Source organism: Neomonachus schauinslandi, chromosome 6 (genome assembly GCF_002201575.2).
Source record: "Neomonachus schauinslandi chromosome 6, ASM220157v2, whole genome shotgun sequence".
NCBI lineage: Eukaryota > Metazoa > Chordata > Mammalia > Carnivora > Phocidae > Neomonachus > Neomonachus schauinslandi.
The window spans coordinates 8,883,986-8,902,723 of record NC_058408.1 but is presented as its reverse complement, the minus strand read 5'-3'; the positions used below and the strand labels follow the sequence as shown (position 1 = coordinate 8,902,723).

The following is an 18,738-nucleotide window of genomic DNA, read 5'->3' as shown; positions in this document are numbered from 1 at the left end:
GCGGTGGCGGCGGCGGGACGCGGCGGCGGCGGCGGCGCTGTGCGTGGTTACTGACAGGCACCAGCTGCTGCGCCGCCCGCCGCCCGGACGCGCTATGTGGCCGCTCCGAGCGAGGGGCAGATTCCAGACTAATCCCGGAGGGCTGGCCCAGCCCGAGCTGCCCGGGCTGCGAGGAAGCGATGACCACTCCTGTTAGCCCAAGTTGAAGGCAGCCCGGCTGCGCGCGGGAGCCCGGGAGGCCGCGCTCTTCGGAAGACGCTCGGGAGAGGAACATGAACTGAAGAGTCAACATGTATGGGAATTATTCTCACTTCATGAAGTTTCCCACAGGCTTTGGCGGTGAGTCCTGCGCTCGGGCTGCCCCGGGGGGACCTGTGTGGACGGGCCAGAGGGGAATCGGGAAACGTGGACAGCCGGATGCTAGTGAACTGGGAGGAGGGCATGTGTGTTTGTACGCGTTCGTAGTGTGTTTCCGCGCCAGTGTGTCTGTGCGTGCAGGGGCGGGGAGGGGAGAGGGCATGGTCGGAGGTGAGGCTGTGTGCATAGCAGCATGAGTGAGCAGAAGAGAGGGCATGCAAATATTCCAAGAGCCTTCAAACCCACCTGCCTGAGAAGATATGAGACCCAGACAGAACAAGAGCCTTGTTAGAACCCAGTGTGTTTGTGTGCGTGTGCAAAGTGGAAGGGTCAAAGGCAATCACCAGGATGTACCTATTATCCAACTTGTAATGAGAAAAATGCGTTGAAAAAGGTTTTCCCTGTCTATTAAGAGTCCCTGCGATACTCGGGAACAAGGGCATGATTGTTTTATTTAAAAGCAGATCTCCCCACAATTGGATTTTTAAAAAAGAAAACGGAGCACTTGAATTTGCCACCGTGTTTTCCTTCTTCTGTTGTCTTCCCTTTTGATTTGCTAATAGCCCCGCGCCCCCTCCCTGCTGCTTTCCACTGCTAGGGTCTCCGCCTGCAGTTCCACTCCGAGGTGGAGGGTCGGGTCTGGGGGCGGGAGTCTGCGTTCCCAGGACCGGCAGGCTGAAGGTCCAAGTCGCCACTTCGCAGGGGCTGCCTTCCGGGCGTCCGGAGGCTCCCTCGATTCAGTGGCAGAAGCTGTCCAGCTTTGAATAAATGGAACCAACAGCTGACGAACTGGCCTCTCACTTGTCAGCTGGTGGCCTGTAGCTTGCGTTCTTGGGAGCCAAAGAGGATCTTTTGCCCTGCGGATGCTGGCAGACAGGACAAAGCAGAAATTCTTGTTAGGTCTTGAGAACTGAAAAGTCCCTGCTCTCCCGACCTCCTGTGTGGACAGATAGGCAATTCATCCGAGGGCTTGGCGGGTAGAGCTTGCCTCCTTTGCAGGGCAGAACCCTCTGTGAGGCGTGGAGGGACATTGCAAGGTGGATGTGGTCCCTGCTGGGGAGGCATTGGGCCAGGGGGCTTGCTCATTCATTCAGGGTGCCTTGGGGAGTTTCTGGGAGCCAAGCGTGGTGTTAGGTTCTGGGAAGACAGATGTGAATGAGACACGGTCTCTGCCACTTGGACAGAGTAGGCTTATCACACAGACACATTGTAATATTTCATGCTCTGTGCTCTTTGGGATGCAGGAGGAGGCTGTTGCTGGGACAAAAGAGGTGGGGGGCCATGGATGCCGTTCTGGAAGAGGGGATGTTGAAGTCATTGGGGCCAGTCTCATGATATGACCCAGTAAAAGTGGTGGCCAAGGCTCTGACCGGGACATCTGATCCCATTTATAGTTGGGTCCTGGGTGTGAAAAGCCTTCTCGGCTCCCATCTTGGTTCCATTCACAGCTGAGACACTTTTTCCTTTTCCCTCTGAATTCAGCTGTCTGAGGTCTGAGGGATGTGCTTGTCCTCGAGATCCTCGGGAACCCCAAGGTCTGGGAGGTCATGGCTTCATGAATGCCATGGAGACCCTCTGAGCCAGTGGGAGTGAATAACTGGGTAAAGATGGAAAGATCCAGGGAGAGAGCTAAGAGAAAGTTTGGATAAAGAAGGTCTAGCCCCAAATTCAACGGGGATTGCCTGCTGGAATCTTGGAATGTTAGTGTCCTCAGGGACCTCAAAGAGCATCTTAGACCTCTCATTTTATGAGTGGAAACGAAGGACTCAACAAGGCAGGGACCAGTCTAAGGCTATGTGGGGTCTGAATGGGAGAGACCTTCCAGAAAAGCCCCTGACTCAAACTTATAATAGTATTCCTTCAATCTGATCTAGTGAAACGAGCATGAAAGAGAGAAAGAGCGAGAGAACTGAGTTGGGTTCACATACTAGCTGTGTGACTTTAGGCAAGGTATTGAACCTCTCTGAGCCTCAGTGCCTTCATCTGTAAAATGGAGCTGATAATCCCATTCTCAGGGTATTGTTTTGAGAATTAAATTTGAAAAAGCAGCTACTTTAGTGTTGTCCATGTATTTGGTACTTAATAAAAGTTAATATTTTCATCCCCTCCATTTTGCTCAAGCATTAACATGCGGATTAATTTAAAAACCAAACATTACTGGAGAATAATGAATTAGGAATCTGGGGAAATAAAATGAAATCCTCGAAGACGCATATACTTTGCTGGCTTCGGGTCTCACAATTGTGGGGGCTCTGGTAGTTGGTGTAATTCGGTTTTGGATACAAGGAAACACACCAGAGCAGCCATAGAAGAAAATACACTGATGCAACATGGGGAGTGGGAGGGAAAAGGGCCATCAGGTTGTTTAAATGTCTTCCTCTGATGCGACTTTTCCTTGTTCCCGAGGGAGGAGAACAATTATTTTGTTTAGTTCTATTGATGTTTTCCATTTTGTTTGCGTGTGCCAGTTAGGAGGCTGCTAAAACACCGAGCCAGAGGACACGGCCCGCACCGCCCCCCCCAGTGCAGGGAGGTCTGTCTGAGAACTTGGCGGGGGGGGGGGCCCCCCCCCCCCCCCCGCTGCAGGCACAGGGAAAACCTGAGGACTGGAGTGGCTGTCACCTGCAGCCTTGGCACAGAGAGTGGAACCACGTGCATGCAGTGATTCGGTGCATGCCCCCTGCCTTTTTATATAGCAGCAAATGGAACCGCAGGGAGCTCCTGTGATTCCCTATGAGGGTCTCTAGGGACACCAAGTCACCCTTGGGAAATGACCTCTGGGGATTTTGTCTGGGGCTGTGCTTCCCAGATGTGAGATCGTCGTCCCATCGGTGAACGAGGGACGGGTTAGACTGGCCAAGGGGTGGTGACTACCTGGGTTGCCGTGGTCTCGCAGAGGTGCCCCATCTCCCAGCACCTGGCCCTGCCTTGTGATGAGCAGAGAACCCTTCTCTCCTTCTCTGCCAAGTTCTGGCTTGGCCGGCTGCTCAGTAAGAGATTTGTTGGCCTGGAGGAGACAGTTGCTGCTTCTAAGAAGATGGCAAAACAAAGCCTGTAATTCCCCCATGCAATTGTGCGGTAATCCTCAGGGTGCGAGCCGAGAGCAGGAGATCAGTTCACGAGCGCGCGGCCACACGTCCGCAGGGCCCGCTCCCCTTGTGAGCACTTGACACTATGGGCTTGGGACAGCCCTCCCAGGAGGCACTGTGATGATCCTGCTTCTTTTGGAGAGGAGGAAGCCGAGGCACCGCACAGCGAAGTGGCATGCTGAAGGTCTCGAGGCTCGAAAGTGGCACTGGCCAGGATTTGAACGCAGGCAGTCGGGCTCCAGAACCCCCGCTCGGCTGAGCTGCCGCTCGGGACACCGAGGGCCACACACTTGCTTCGGGATGGGGACGGGAAGCCATGGGAAGGAGCACACCCCTTACTGGGGTGAGGAGCCCTACTCCCGCCTTGGCACTGCCCGGTGGCTGCAGACACTCGGCCTGGCCTCTGAGGAATAAAACACAGGAGAGCCTTGCAGTCACTCAGGAGCAAGGGACTCTGGGCATTAATTGGTGCTGCTCCTGGAGGCCTGCTGATCTGCAAGAGTCCTGCCCAGTTGACCCTGACATTTGTGTGGAACACTCTGCTTTTCACCTAAGGGTAGCCACAGAGTAGCCGGGGTGGGGGGGGTTGGGTTGGAGGCACGTGTGCCCACGCACATGTGTGTATGTATGGGGGGCAATAGGAGGATGTGTGTGTGTGTGTGTGTTTGTACACGGATGCATGCGCCAGAACATATTTTTCCGCTCGCAAATGTGTGGGTGGTTAATTGGGACCTACCATGGACGTAAGTGGTTAGGGTTTATGTAGGAAGGAGGAACTGTTTATGAGATTTAGGAAGGAACATATTTAGTGTAAACTATTTTCTGAAACATTTACAGTCTTACCAGGAGACAGAGAGCTGAATAGGACTGGGGGAAGAAATTGTGCAAAGACGAATCTAAATTCTCCACCTCTTCCTTCCCCTCATGATGTTGCTTCTGTGTCTGCAGAGAACTTTCCACCAGAGTTGGGTGGCTGGGATGCCAGGGGCTCCCAGAGGAAGCTGCGATTTTCTCTTATTTGAAAGGGGAAGACTCAGAGGCCCAGGGAATGTAAAAGTTTATTTTCTAGGATGCCTGGGTTTGGGTGGCTCTCATGGGATCGATCCAGGTCCTGGCTCAGCGATCGTCACAAAAGAGTGAAAATAGTAGCTAATGTGTGTTCGGCACCTACTGTGTGCCAGGCCCTCTTCCATGGGCATTGCAAGCACCGTCTTATTTAATATTCTCAAGGGCCCCTGGAGGGAAGGCACTACTATTATCAGCATCCCCATTTTATGGATGGAAAATGAGCCATGGGGAGGTTTAGTAACCTGCTCAAGGTCACCCAGCTGACCCAGGATCCAAATGCAGGCAGGTGCCAGGGCTGCTGTGTTGAAGACCTATGCTGCACCTGCTGCTTGCCCGGGTTGGGGGGGGGGGCGTAGGGTGGAGGGGGGGTGGGTGCAGGGGGGTGGAGTCCCAGATCTGCCACAAGTGGGTGAATTATGTGTAAGAACAACTAACATAATCTCTGTGCTCGTCACAACTTTCTTAGGGATCATAATGCATTTTTTGGATGTGTGTAATTGCAGCAAATGAATAAAATGACTGGGGGTGGGGGGCAGGGCACTCAAAGGTACTGAGAAAACAAAAATCAAAAATTGCTCCAGATGGACCCCACTTTATTCTAATACACGGAGCCCGATTTTACATTCTAGGGTGGGAATCGGCAAACTTTCTCTCTGAAGAACCAGAGAGTAAACCTTTGAGTCTTGGCTGGCTCTAGGGCCTCCCGTTGCAACTGCTCCAATCCGAATCCTGTCGTGGGGTGAGAATAGCCGTAACTAAAATAGCAGAAACTAAGGCGTAGGGATGCTCAGTGTCCCCGTATGTTTGCGGACCCCTAGGGGGTTGTTCTGGAGAAGTTTCTGAGTGTTCTCCAGTTTGCAGTGGTGCCCATCCCTGGCTCTGAACAGCCTCTTCCCTGGCTTCCCTGCCACAGAGCTGAGTCTTCAGGGCTAGACTGAGGGGACTGCGGGTCAGGGGGGGTGACCCCCTAGTTACAGGTGAGGACACTTGGGGAAGCAGGTGTGGCTTGCCCAGGACCTGCAGCTGCTTGTGGTCTTCAGACCTGGTTCCCCAGACTACCCCCCCCCCCGCCCCCCGCCTTTGGTAAAATAATACTACTCACCACACAGGGTCAGTGTTAACCTTCTACAGTGTCGGGATTTCATAAAATAAAGCCTGGACAATTGTAAACACACGGTAAAAGATCCCCCTTCCCATTTCAGAACATTTGGAGACTATAGTTCTAAATTCAGCTAGAATTTTATGCGTAGATTTTTCTTAGGGGAGGTGTGCCTGTTCTTAAAGCATCAGACGGCGGCTCACCAGGAGATGCTGACAAAGCAAAGTGAGACATGGATTCTGCGCCTGTTCCAGGAAGTTCTGTTTTAACAAATCATTCTAGGGCAGGCACTCCTGAGATCTGGCAGAACGAGAGCTGGGACCTGGGACCTCCAACCCCTCCAATTTTCAGGAGACCCTGGCCCAGGGCCGGTGACTTTGATGAGTCACTGAACAACCTGGAGCCCCCTGCTGCCTTTATTAAACACTGTGATTGAGAGAGGGGGAGGGAGACAGGAAATGTCTAGGTTCGAAATCAAGCTCAAATTCCTGATGGGATTTCAGAATCCAACATCTGAACTTAAAAAATGAAAAAGCTTGTGATCTTTAATTCAGAAAGCGTTTACAAGAAGTCAGAGGAGCGGCCAAGAAAGTGCTTAACACATATGTTGGGATGTTTCTTCTAGGCTGGTTGGCCTGGTTTTCATGTCTGTGCCTCGGCGTCTCCTTCCTCTCCTTTGCTGGTCACTAGTGTCATGGGGGAGCAGTCTCTTGGACAGCTGGGGGCTCATGGTACCTGTGATTTCTCAGCCCCAGCGATGAGGGGAGCAGAGCAAAGGGTAGAGATCATCAGCAGGGAGAGAATATTCTAGACTCTTCTGGGAATGCCAGGTTGGTTGTTCAGCACACATTGGCTAAGTATCTGGCTTGTGCAAGGGTTGTGCAGGACCCCGAGAACTAGGACCCATCCCCTGTCCTGAAGGAATGATAAAACTTGTTACAAGCTCTGCAGTCTGCATCTGCCTAACATTTGGAGATGAATTATTTCTAGAAATGTTTCTTGGGCCTGAGGCTAAGTAAATGGGTCCCAGGAATTTAGGTATTTAGAAGCTGAGAACAAATGATCCTGTGTGCATTACCTAATGATAACATTGCATGAGGGATGTTGTTCACTGTATTTTAGGATGATTGCAGTCTTTAGAAGACTGTCCATATTTAGAGGTCAGGGCGAGCATATCTGAACAAGAAGTCCAGAGAGACAGAAAACGGGATTGAGGTCATGGGTTCAAGAGCTGGATGTGGACAAGATGGATGTTCAAGGACTTGGGGAACAAGGGGTGAGGTGGGGGCACCCTCAGCCAGTGCCTGAAACACTCATCGGCATTGTCTTGGCGGACCAACGGGTACATGGTCTGCCAGTATACGGGGCTGGTTTAAAGGGACAGACGGTGTTCCTTGTTAGTGAGCCCCTTCTCCAGGATCCTGGCGTACCTCTTATGAGTTAGACACAGCATAATATCCACCTGTACCATCAAGGTTGATAATTTGGTCCTGGGTAGGAAAGGTGGTATGCAAGCAAGATGCCATTCATTACATGCAGAAAGCTTACCAGAAATTGTGCTAGACTCAACTCAGATTCTAGGTCTATAATCATTCACAGCAAGTACTGAAAAAGGTCACTTTATCATTTTGAACCTGTTTTTCTAAATCGATCTAATGGGGATAATTTCTGCCCTACTGACCGCTCTGAGTCAGTTTGAAGCTTCTATGAATTAGGTGCTGGCCCCCAGGAGGGACTGCTCTCTCCCGAGTGCCTAGACTGGGGTCTGGCACATAGTAGGCACTCAACAAATATTTTTTGACTGACTGAACCAATAAACACATGGAAATAAATAGCGTATATATGATATACAAAATAAATATATGAAATATATATAATATATGAAATAAAAACATAGAAATAAATAGCGTATCGTTATGAAGAGTTTTGTGAGTTTTGTGAGTGTGAGACGGTATGTAGAGGGTGAATCTGGGAGCCAGAAGACCCAGTGTTTTTGTCCTGACCCTGTAGCCTTCAGCAAGTCGTGCAAACTCTGGGATTATTTTCTTTTCTCTAAAATGAGGTAATTCCTCAAGTCCTGAAAGTATGGTTTCTAACCCCAAGCAATATGGCCTTATTAATTTATGACCTAACTGATTTGGAAAGGTGATTAAATTGGTCATGGTATGAACTAGTTTGTATTTGCTCCTTCCCCAAAAAGAAAAAAATGACCAAAAAAAAAAACACATTTGTCCAGCAAATAAGATTGTAGAAGTGTTGCCCTATTTAAGTTACATCTGTTTTGAAGCAATTTAAAAAGCCTGGTAGGAGCATCATTAGCATATTAACGGGGTGTTAATTACAAAAGACTCTTTTAAAGCAGATTTTATAAAATCTCCGCTTAATAACCATTAGCTTGTGGTACTCAAAACACAAACTCTTCACGTGTGTTACTTAGAAGTAATAAAATTGTAATTTAAAAGTAATCTGCCAACTTGTCATGAATTTAGACTGATTTTTTCTCTCAATTGATCGAAATGAGTAAGGTTTTGCTATAATTATATATAATGCTGGTAATAATGAGGCTGATTATCAATCTTTGCCTGCTTTTCACTACCTCCATCATTGCAGATTTTAGGGGAGGTGGGATGGAAGGGGCTGGGGGGATGGGAGCAGGGAGGGGCGGGGAGGGGGAAGGAAGAAGTGATGCCACTGTGCTCTCCCCCTCCCCCAAGCACCGGGAGAAGCCACCCCATCCCCCACCCGGAACAGCCCTAAGCCCTCCTTCGGGGGCCTGCAGGAAGCCGGAGCAGCCCTGTGAGGCTCTGAAAGGCTGGCCAGCTGCGTGCAACCGGTCAGCTGCTGATCTTTGCGTCCTCCCTTGGTGCTGAGGGGCCGTGGCCGCTGAGCCCCTTCTCCCACACACTGTCCACTTCTGTCCCGTTCCTTTATTTTCCCCATTGAGAAAGCCAGAAAACACTTTGAGAGCAGAGAATATGTGGCTTCTGCTTCTGCTCCTCACTGCCCGGGAATTCGGCACCTCTCACCTTGGGGTTGGCACCTGCTAAACTGTAGAGCTCTCTGCCTGTGCAGTACCCTGCTGTCCACGTCAGGGTGGCCGTGAAGCTCCGAGGCTTCTGTGCAGGTGCTTTCGAACATGCCGACGTGACTCAAATATCAGAAACGTGGACTAGCAAACCCCTGGCATCCGAGTGCCTCTTCTACTGGAGAAGGGAGAGGGAAAGGTCAGGCGGAGCTGGGACTCCCGAGAATGGGGCCCCAGCCAGCTGGGAACTGGGAGGGGCCAGAGTCAGGATGGGGAGTGTCCTAGTCAGAAAGTGCCAGGGTCAGGGGCATCTGGCTGGCTCAGTCCCTAGAGCATGTGACTCCTGATCTCCGGGTTGTGAGTTCGAGCCCTATGCTGGGTGTAGAGATTACTTAAAAAAAAAAAAAAAATCTTTAGAAAAACACCCAAAACTAAGAAAGTGCCAGGGTCAAAGTCCAGAGGAAGGCATCTAGTCGGATTGGGGAAGGCAGGGAGAGCCGTCCTGTGCGGCTGCTGGGAGGAGCCCCAGAGCAGTGAAGCTCGTGGTGGGGCTGGGGCTAAAACCCGGATCTGCTGCTTTCCTCCCTCCATTCAGATGCCACTTGTGTAATTTTCTGGTCATGTTCCCTTGGGCAGTGTATTTAATTTCTCCGTCCCCCAGCTTTTACATTTGTACAGGAGAGGTAAGCGTACCAAACTTAACGGGGCTTGTAGGTATGAAGTGCGTCAATATATGTAAAGTGTTGAGAGCCATGTCTGGCCCATGGCTGTTGCTCAATGAGTGTTATCTTTTGTTGTTGTTGTTAGTCATCAAGGGAGGTGACGATTAAAGTGTCAGTTCAAGTGCCTTCCTGTGGCAGGCCTCTGCCTACCTGGTTCTGCAGCCTGCCTGTGTGTTCTGAGCCAGGGGAGAGGGGAAAGGATGTGTGAGTAAGTTTCCCTTAGACTAGGAAGAACAAGCCAGGGGGCGCCTGGGTGGCTCAGTCGGTTAAGTGACGGACACTTGATTTCGGCTCAGGTCATGATCTCAGGGTCCTGAGATAGGGCTCCGTGCTCAGTGGGGAGTCTGCTGGAGATTCTCTCCCTCTGCCTCTGCCCCTCCCCCATGCTCTCTGTTTCTCTCTCAAATAAGAAATAATAAATCTTTTTTTTTTTTTTTGAAGGAAGAACAAGCCTGGTGTCTGACTACTCTATGATTCTGGGGCTCATGCACCACGTCCCCCAACTGGAGACAAGGAGACAGGCTTGGGCGTGTGATTGTGCCCCAGTGGGAGAGAGTTGAATGGGACTGGGCCGTGCGATGCTCCCTTGCCTTCAGATGGAGAGTCCTGACTCTCAGAAATAGCACATCTTTACCTCTGTCCCCTTCCCTGGGGATGGGTATTAGCCAGTATCAAGATTCCTTACAAGTTTCCACTCCGTGCAGGAGAGGCGTGTTAGTGGGCCAGCGAACGCCCTGGCGCAGCCTCAAAGGGGTGGAAACACCGAGCTGTTGGCTCCCTTGTCTGGCCAGTCAGGAAGACTCATGCTTGACATTTTCCTTTCATTGGCTGAGGAGGAGGTTGCTAGGCAACTTCCTCACTTTGGTAAGAATTCTGTAGTTCTGAGTACCCGGGTTTCTCTTTCTCAACAAGCCCCCCTCCACACACACACACACACACACACACACACACACACGCACGCACGCGCGTGTAATTCATTAGTCAGAGATTTTCGTTTTGGTAAACACCAGGGACAGAGATTTCTGATGCAAGTAATTTGTACCGATGAACTCTCTATAGTTATACACATTAATTAACAAAAAATGATCCCACCACTGCTCCCATCCTGTTGTCAAGTATCTTTTGAGCATCTGCTACGTTCCAGGCTCAGTGCTGGGTACCATAATGGGAATGGTTAATAGCAAGGGATAGAAATGAAAAGTATGTGACAGGGGCGCCTGGGTGGCTCAGTTGGTTAAGCGACTGCCTTCGGCTCAGGTCATGATCCTGGAGTCCTGGGATCGAGTCCCGCATCGGGCTCCCTGCTCGGCGGGGAGTCTGCTTCTCCCTCTGACCCTCCCCCCTCTCATGTGCTCTCTCTCATTCTCTCTGTCTCAAATAAATAAATAAAATCTTTAAAAAAAAAAAAAGTATGTGACAACCAGTAGGACAGCAGACGGTCAGACTGGAAGTCACGTGGAGGACCTCTTTGTGCCAGGCTGGATTATGGGGAGATCTGGGCGATCCTAGGGGAAGGGTGGAGTGGCTGGGATGACGGAGGGGTGCTCCGGGCTCAGAGCAGTGGCTATTTACTAGTCGATTCAGAAGACTCAATATTGGGGCGCCTGAGTGGCTCAGTCGTTAAGCATCTGCCTTCGGCTCAGGTCATGACCCCAGGGTCCTGGGATCGAGCCCCGCATCGGGCTCCCTGCTCAGCCAGGAGCCTGCTTCTCCCTCTTCCATTCCCCCTGCTTGTGTTTCCTCTCTAGCTGTCTCTCTCTCTGTGTCAAATAAATAAATCTTAAAAAAAAAAAAAAAAAAGAAGACTCAATATTATCACCAACTGGGATGCCTGTAACAGTGTATGGCAATGACTATCCTTAATAGAGCATTTACTAATGGCCTGGCTTGGGCTCAGCCCTTGATGTCCATGATCTTTTACAATGGCATTCAAGCCAGACACAGTCCCTCCTTCACAACGTTTACAGGATAGTCATTTAGTGCAGTTGCTACCGCGGGGCCTCTGCTCTCAGGTGCTCTCATCAGCAGTCCACTGTAAGTGTGTGTGTCTCCACTTTGGGTGCAGAACTGCAGTTCAGAGGCGTCAAGTTCCTTGCTCAAGTTTATGTGACTGGAAGGAGGCGGAGCCTCGAATCCAACCTAAGACTTTGTGGCTTCAGTGTCTTGTATTCTGCTAGGACGCCCCAGCGCCAGGAGGCACACGCAGACTTTAGGAATCATGATAGTGTATGCGCCCTGCAGATTCCCAAATAGCTTTGATTGCTGGTGACGCTCAGCATCGCAAACTGCAGTTTGGAATCCCAAAGAGCCCGAAGGTCTACCACGCTCCAGTTGCCGATGACAGGGGGCCCCTCGGAAAGTGGTCCAGACTCAGACCGTGCCAGATGGCTGTGACCTGCACTGTTCTTTGAGATGCCCCTGGGCTGTATCCTACTCTGTGTTCATGAAGCAGCAGTGGGAGGGGTCTTGGAGACCCCTGGGCAGAATGAGGCCCAGAAATATGACTTTCCTTAAGTATGTTGCCAGAAGAGAATTGAAGAAGCTCCTGAGAAAGCCCGCTAGCCCTTTCCCATCAAATGAGTTAGTTTTTATTTAAACAAATCATTGCCTGAGCAAAGAGCATCAACTCCGCGGAGTAGAGGGTTTGTGCGTTTCCCAGGTGTCTGGCAGCGGGCACAGGCTGGCTCCAGGTGGCTAAAGAGGATTAAGAGGGGGTAGGGTCAGGGAGAGAGCAAGGCTGCTGGGGTGGGGGGGCCAGGGAGGATGGGGACGAAGGGACAAGAGGGAAGGAAGCATTAGAGGAAACCTTGACTTTGGATCTGGGCTAGAAGCCGGGTTTCTGGAAAATGTGTGGTGGCTTTTGGTCCTGTCTGTGGTTCCCATGTGGCTTGAGAAAAAGAGGAGAGAGGGAGGGAGGCCGATGAAAGCGCCATGGACAGCTCAGCTCAGGTGTCCAGGACGGGTTAATTTCCCATGGATAAACACGTCTGTCCTTAAGGCACGGCTTCTCACCTTTTCTAAAAGCAAAGCATTCATGTCTAAGAACCACTGGGTCATGGGAGAGGCACAGGACCAAACTGCAATCCTGTAAGATATATCTTTTTGAATTTTATTATTATTTTTGTAAATATGGTTATAAAGTAGCCCACCTCTTCTGGATCACTGACTCAGCAGAAGCAAACCATATTTTAAGGCCATTGCAAACCAAGCTTTAACTCTGTTTCAGTCTGTCTCAGCCATATCATGCTCCTCACTGAGCAGCCAAGGCATATTCTGATTGTCCTCATTATTATTATTATTAATAATAATAATAATAAAAACAGCGTACTTTTCATTTCAGTCACCCTCACATTATCTTATTTTATTCTTGGAACAACTTGTGAGTTCCCCAAAGCCCACGTTCCTATGTTTTTGTGCAGGTCAGTGTTTCTCCTACACATCATCCCTTTACACGTTATTCCCATGTGTTCTGCATATGGAGTATCCTTGTACTTAGACTTTGTCCTAGGTCACTTTACTCTTTTTTTTTTTTTTTTAAGATTCATCTATTTAGAGAGAGAGTGAGAGTGTGAGCAGAGGGAGGGGCAGAAGGAGAGGGAGAGAGAGAATCTCAAGCAGAGTTCCCTGAGCATGGAGCTCAATGCAGGGCTCCATCTCATAACCTGGAGATCATGACTTGAGCCGAAACCAAGAGTCAGACGCTCAACCGACGGAGCCACCTAGGCTCCCCTACTCTCTTTTTGAAAACTTAAATAGCTATTTTTAGAAAGATAATCTTATGCAAAAATAGAAGCTGTCACTTGCTATAAATAGAAGGAAACAGTAAAAATAATTACAGAACTATTAATATATATATTTAAAGTTTGCCACTTAAAATACCACCTAAAATGTCCCTTAGCACTGTGTTACAGGCTCCACACCTTGGGAACTCTGGGGTTGATGAATGTGCGAAGTGACGTCTCGTCCCTGTCTGTCCCACGCTCTGGGCCTGCTGTCGGGGTACAGAAGGGAAAGACAGGGGCTCTCTGAGATCCACGTAAAGCAGAATAAAAAGGAGTGTAGCGGGGTCCTTTGGTTTGTCTCTGGAGAGCTGAAACCGGAAGGGCACAGAGATTTCCTTCAGGTGGCCGGGCTGTGGGGCCATCCCAGCGGGGAGAGCACAGCTCCTCGCCCATTAGGGTGGGCTGGCTCCCAGCTCACCTGTCACATGTTATCTTAGGAACAGGCTCAAGATATACATTGGCCTCTTTAAATGTCACAGCCTTCCAGGGCCTCAGAAGAGTCTAAAATTGTTCTTTCCAATCAGTGGCCATCTGGGAAGATTTTTGGTTTTTCTGGCTCGTGTTCTTGGAAGCTGCCCTTTTCTCTCTCCTTCAGATAAACTTTCAGCTTGAGATCCCTTCATAATTGAGTCATCTTGTACTTTGTGAGGTGATGGCTCTCCAAATCATCCTCGCTGTCCTTGACAGCACACACAGGGGAGAGTGTGGGCTTCACATTGACAGTTGGAATCTAACCTCTGTCACTGAACACCCGGGCAGCACCAGGGACCCTGCTGGGGGTGGGGAAGCAAAAACCGACGCTTGTCTCCCTCTCCCAGTTTAATGGAAAAGACAGGGAAATAAATAAATATGGCGACACAGTATAATAAGTGCTAAGATATGAGTAAAGCACAGGCTGTTGTTAGAAAATGGAAAAGGGCATCAAACCAGACCAGGAACACCAGGGAAGGCTTCCTGGAGGAGGTGACACTTGAGTTAGACCTTGAAGGATGAATATGAACTTGCTAGAAATGGAGGGGAGAGCAAATCATCCCAGAACAGGGAGCAGCATGGGGGTGAAGCTGAGCATAAGTTTTCTCATCTGTAAAAAGCTAAAGTGATCCTCACAGGCTTACTGTCAGGATGAAATGAGTTGATGTATGGAATTTGCCTAATGCTGTTCAGGACACAGGATAAGAGTCTGAGCTGCCCATGTGACCCCTTGGGCACTCCTGTGCAGACCCACAGAATGTGGTGCATCTTCAGTTGTGCTACTTAGAACAGGTGACGGGATTTATCTGTTTGTAAGACCATTGTCCCTGATGGATGGAAACTCCCTGGCTAGAATGATGGAGGGTCAGACTTTCCTTGACCGTGGCAGTGACTTTTCTCTCCATGGGGAGACCTTAACCATGTTAGCAGAAGCTCAAGAGAAACTCTAGGTTGACATTTTTCTAGTGGAATATTTATGTTTAAGAGTAGTTGCATAGAGAGGGCACCTGGGTGGCTCAGTCGGTTAAGTGTCTGACTCCTGATTTTGGCTCAGGTCATGAGCCATGCTCAGCAGGAGTCTGCTTAGATTCTCTCTCCCCATTTGCTCCTCCCCTTGCCACATTCTCTCTCTCTCAAATTTATTTTGAGAGAGAGAGTGCGTGAGCGAGAGAGAGCATGAGTGGGGGGAGGGGCAGCGGGAGAGAGAGAGAAGCAGACTCCCCACTGAGCAGGGAGCCTGACGTGGGACTTAATCCCAGGACCCCGGGATCATGACCTGAGCTGAAGGCAGACCGTTAACCGACTGAGCCACCCAGCACCCCATAAATAAATCTTTTAAAAAAAGAGTAGTTGCACAGAGAAAATACTAGTTAGAAAACACTAACTCAAAAAAATATATGCACCCTCATGTTCACTGCAGCATTATTTACAATAGCCAAGCTGTGCAAGCAACTAAGTGTCCATTAATGGATGGCTAACGGATATGTATGAGATGGAATGTTATTCTGCCATAAGAAAGAATGAAATCTTGTCATTTGTGACAACACGATGGACCTTGGGGGATTGTGCTAAGTGAACTAAGTCAGACGGGGAAAGAAAAATAGTGTGTGATCTCACTTATGTGGAGTATAATAATAATAATAATAATAATAATAATAATACCACCACCTTCAGCTCATAGATCCAGAGAACAGATTGGTGGTTGCCAGAGGCAGGGATCGGGGTGGGAGAAATGTGTGAAGGGAGTCAAAAGGTACAAACTTGTAGTCATAAAATAAATAAGTCCTGGGAATGTAATTATAGCATGGTGACCATAGTTAAAAACACTGTCTTGTATTTGCTGGGAGTGGATCTTAAAAGTTCTCATTACAAGAAAAGAAATTTCTAATTGTGCATGGTGACGGATGTTAACTAGTCTTATTTGTGGTGATCATTTTGCGATATATACAAATAACGAATCATTATGTTGCACACCGAAACTAATATAATGTTGCGTGTCCATTATTATCTCAGTAATAAAAAAAGAATAGCTCCACAGTTACACTTCTGACGTGCTGTTGCCCCTCCCCAGCATTCGAAGGGAGCACATCCCTCCCTGTATCCTGCTCCTAACACTACACTTAGTGACCCCTGAGGTCTCCCAAGGGTTTGGACAACACCGCGCATGTAGCAGGTACTCAAGAGCTGCTCCTTGAATGAACAGGGAACCACGCGGGGAAGCAGCGCTGTGATTCAGGGTAGGCTGCCCTGTTGCTTTTCTAGTCTCTGCTTTGCTGCTACGGATCCTGAGGTTTATAGCTTCTCTCTTCTGGAGAGAATGTTCCATGATGGGCTCCTGAGAGGACAGTGGGACACCCTCCTTCTCTGTCATCTTTTTTTTTTTTTAAAGATTTTATTTATTTATCTGAGAGAGAGAATGGGAGACAGAGAGCATGAGAGGGGAAGGGTCAGAGGGAGAAGCAGACCCCCCGCTGAGCAGGGAGCCCGATATGGGACTCGATCTCAGGACTCCAGAATCATGACCTGAGCCGAAGGCAATTGCTTAACCAACTGAGCCACCCAGGCGCCCCTCTCTGTCATCTTGAGCTGCAGCTCACCATAAGGGAACCTGGAGTTAACTTACCCAGGAGAAATGGTACCAGACGATCATGTGCCCAGGGCCTGTTCCGTGGACACTTGTGACCACAGCTCCTGTGCCTGCAGGTAGGAACGGCCTGGGCAGGCCTGTCTGCACTTGCTTTCCTGGGCCTTTGTGGCCAGTAAGCCATGCCCAGCCACCCTGAGTCTTCTTCCTGAGTTCTGATAAAACCCCATGCTGTGGAGATAGGCAGGGCAAAGACCTTAATGGGCACGAAGCTGCAAAAGATACGGGCGGCCAAGGGTATGACTAGAGCCTCTGCCCGCCCCCTGCCCCCCTTGCCATGGTGAAATGTGACCCCTGACAGCCGGAACTGTGTTCTCTTGGGTTCCGAATCCCCAGCACCTGGAATTGTACCTGCATCTTAGTAAATGTTCACTGCATGTGAGTGAATGAATTTCTCCTGACTTGCAGGCTCAGCCCTGCCCCAGCTCTCAGAGCAATAGGAGTGTGAGACAGGACGTTCTGGAGCAGCTCAGGCACCTGCTCAGTTCACCTCCTCATGTGGGTTTGGACTTGACTCCCCTTCCCTGTCTGGCTGGCCCAGGCCAGTCCCCTAGGCCCCGGGCGGGGGTGGGGGTGGAAGGCTTGTGGGCTATGCCCTTTGTGGCCCTAGCTGTTGATGTGACCCAGTCCAAGGTAGGTTCCAGGCGGGCAGCAGACAACTAAAACACTGATGCGTGTTCTGTCCGAGAGCAGGCCCTCGCCCTGTCTGTTCTTCCCTTGCCCTGTCTGTTCTTCCCTTGTTCTTCTAGCAGCTCAGTGTGGGGTGTGAGCACGAGCGGCAGGGTACAGGACACAAGCGGCGCTGTTCTCACAGGGGCCATCCCTGTGTCACCCCCCCTCCCCAGTCTCCCCTCATCTATGTTCTTCTCCTTACAGGCTCCCCTGGCCACTCCGGCTCCACGTCCATGAGCCCATCGGCAGCCCTGTCCACAGGGAAGCCAATGGACAGCCACCCCAGCTACACGGACACCCCCGTGAGTGCCCCACGGACTCTGAGTGCAGTGGGGCCCCCCCTCAACGCCCTGGGTTCTCCATATCGAGTCATCACATCTGCCATGGGCCCGCCGTCGGGAGCGCTAGCAGCGCCCCCAGGAATCAATCTGGTCGCCCCGCCCAGCTCCCAGGTAGGTGCCCTTCCTCTCGCGAGACTTCCGTCTGGTCGTCCCGCCCAGCTCCCCAGGTAGGTGCCCTTCTCTCGCGGGACTTCCATCTGGTCGTCCCGCCCAGCTCCCAGGTAGGTGCCCTTCCTCTCGCGAGACTTCCATCTGGTCGTCCCGCCCAGCTCCCCAGGTAGGTGCCCTTCTCTCGCGGGACTTCCCGGCCATCTTGCACAGGTTTTCCCAGGCTGATCCTGGAGCCGAGCCAGCACTCGGCAGGTGCTTCACGTGTACCTGCTGACGGGACGTGCCCCCTGCAGGGCGTTCGTTAAGTGTGTGCGCAGGCCCGGCAGCCCCAGAGAACCGACCAGGCCTCATGGGCCAGGAGACTGTGGCCCAGAGGCCACCCCTGTGGTTTAGTGTGGTTCCGCCCTGGCAGTGATTTCACTGTTTCTGAGGGCTGTTTGTCATCCTGGGGACAGACCCCCCTCTGTTCTCGATTCTATAATGAGTGTTTATCAAGTCAGTGAAGTGCCTGCTGCTCTACTACATGCTGAGGGCGATGCGGAAATGATCAGAACGCAGTCTCTGCTCTCCAGGAGCTTATCGCAGAGGGGGGAAATGGGCAGGTGTGGCACATGGATCGATCTAGAACATGGCCCGTTGTCTCTGAGATAGAGGGAAAGAATGGAAACTCAGGAAGGGATCCTCCCCTAATTCCTGGTGCGCCTGCTGCACACAGAGGGGAGGGAGGAGGTGTGTGCATGGGGGACACTGCACTGCCACTCTGAGGAGCCCTCGGGTGGCCGGTTGCCTTTTGCTTCCCCTGGCAATGTCGCAGTGAGGCCGCCCACCTTCCTTTCCTGTGGTGGTCAGCTCTTGATGTAATGATGCTGTGTAACAATCCCCAAGTTGTCGTGGTCTACAAAAACACATTTTTTCCCCCTCGCTCGCAAATTTGTGTTGGCAGGGATGGCTCTGCTTCAGATGGTGGGGGAGCTGGGCGAGGCTGCAGGCTGGGTGCAGGGCGGCCCCTTGAGTCCCACACGAAAGGAGCAACAGCTACTCTGGGCGCACTTTCCTCGTGGTGTCACGCAGGAGGGCAAAATCAAAACCAAATCAGTAGGGTACAGTGAAGCCTCTGCTGGCGTCATGCCCACCAGTGTCCCATCAGCCTAAGCAAGCAGTATGGCTCACCCCAACATGGGCAGGGCAGAGAAATAGGCAGTGCCTGTTTTAGTGGGAAGTATTATGGAGACACAATGCAAAGGTTGTGAAAAATTAGGAACAGTAATACCATCTACCACATTCTCCTCTCTCACTTATGGGCATCTCATTTTTAGGCCAACACCATCCTGCCCCAACTGTCAGCACATCTGGAGGC

General features: G+C 50.7%; 1 protein-coding gene across 1 annotated transcript in view; it reads left to right on the top strand.

The window, feature by feature from the left end:
- Window positions 1-209: 209 nt before the first annotated feature.
- RXRG (retinoid X receptor gamma) overlaps window positions 210-18,738 on the top strand; it is a 43,309-nt gene continuing 24,780 nt past the window's right edge. The window contains exons 1-2 of the mRNA XM_021698429.1: window positions 210-339; window positions 17,134-17,381. Of these exons, the coding sequence (XP_021554104.1) occupies window positions 291-339; window positions 17,134-17,381 (297 nt within the window). The 5' untranslated portion in view covers window positions 210-290. The remainder of the gene's footprint in view (window positions 340-17,133; window positions 17,382-18,738) is intronic.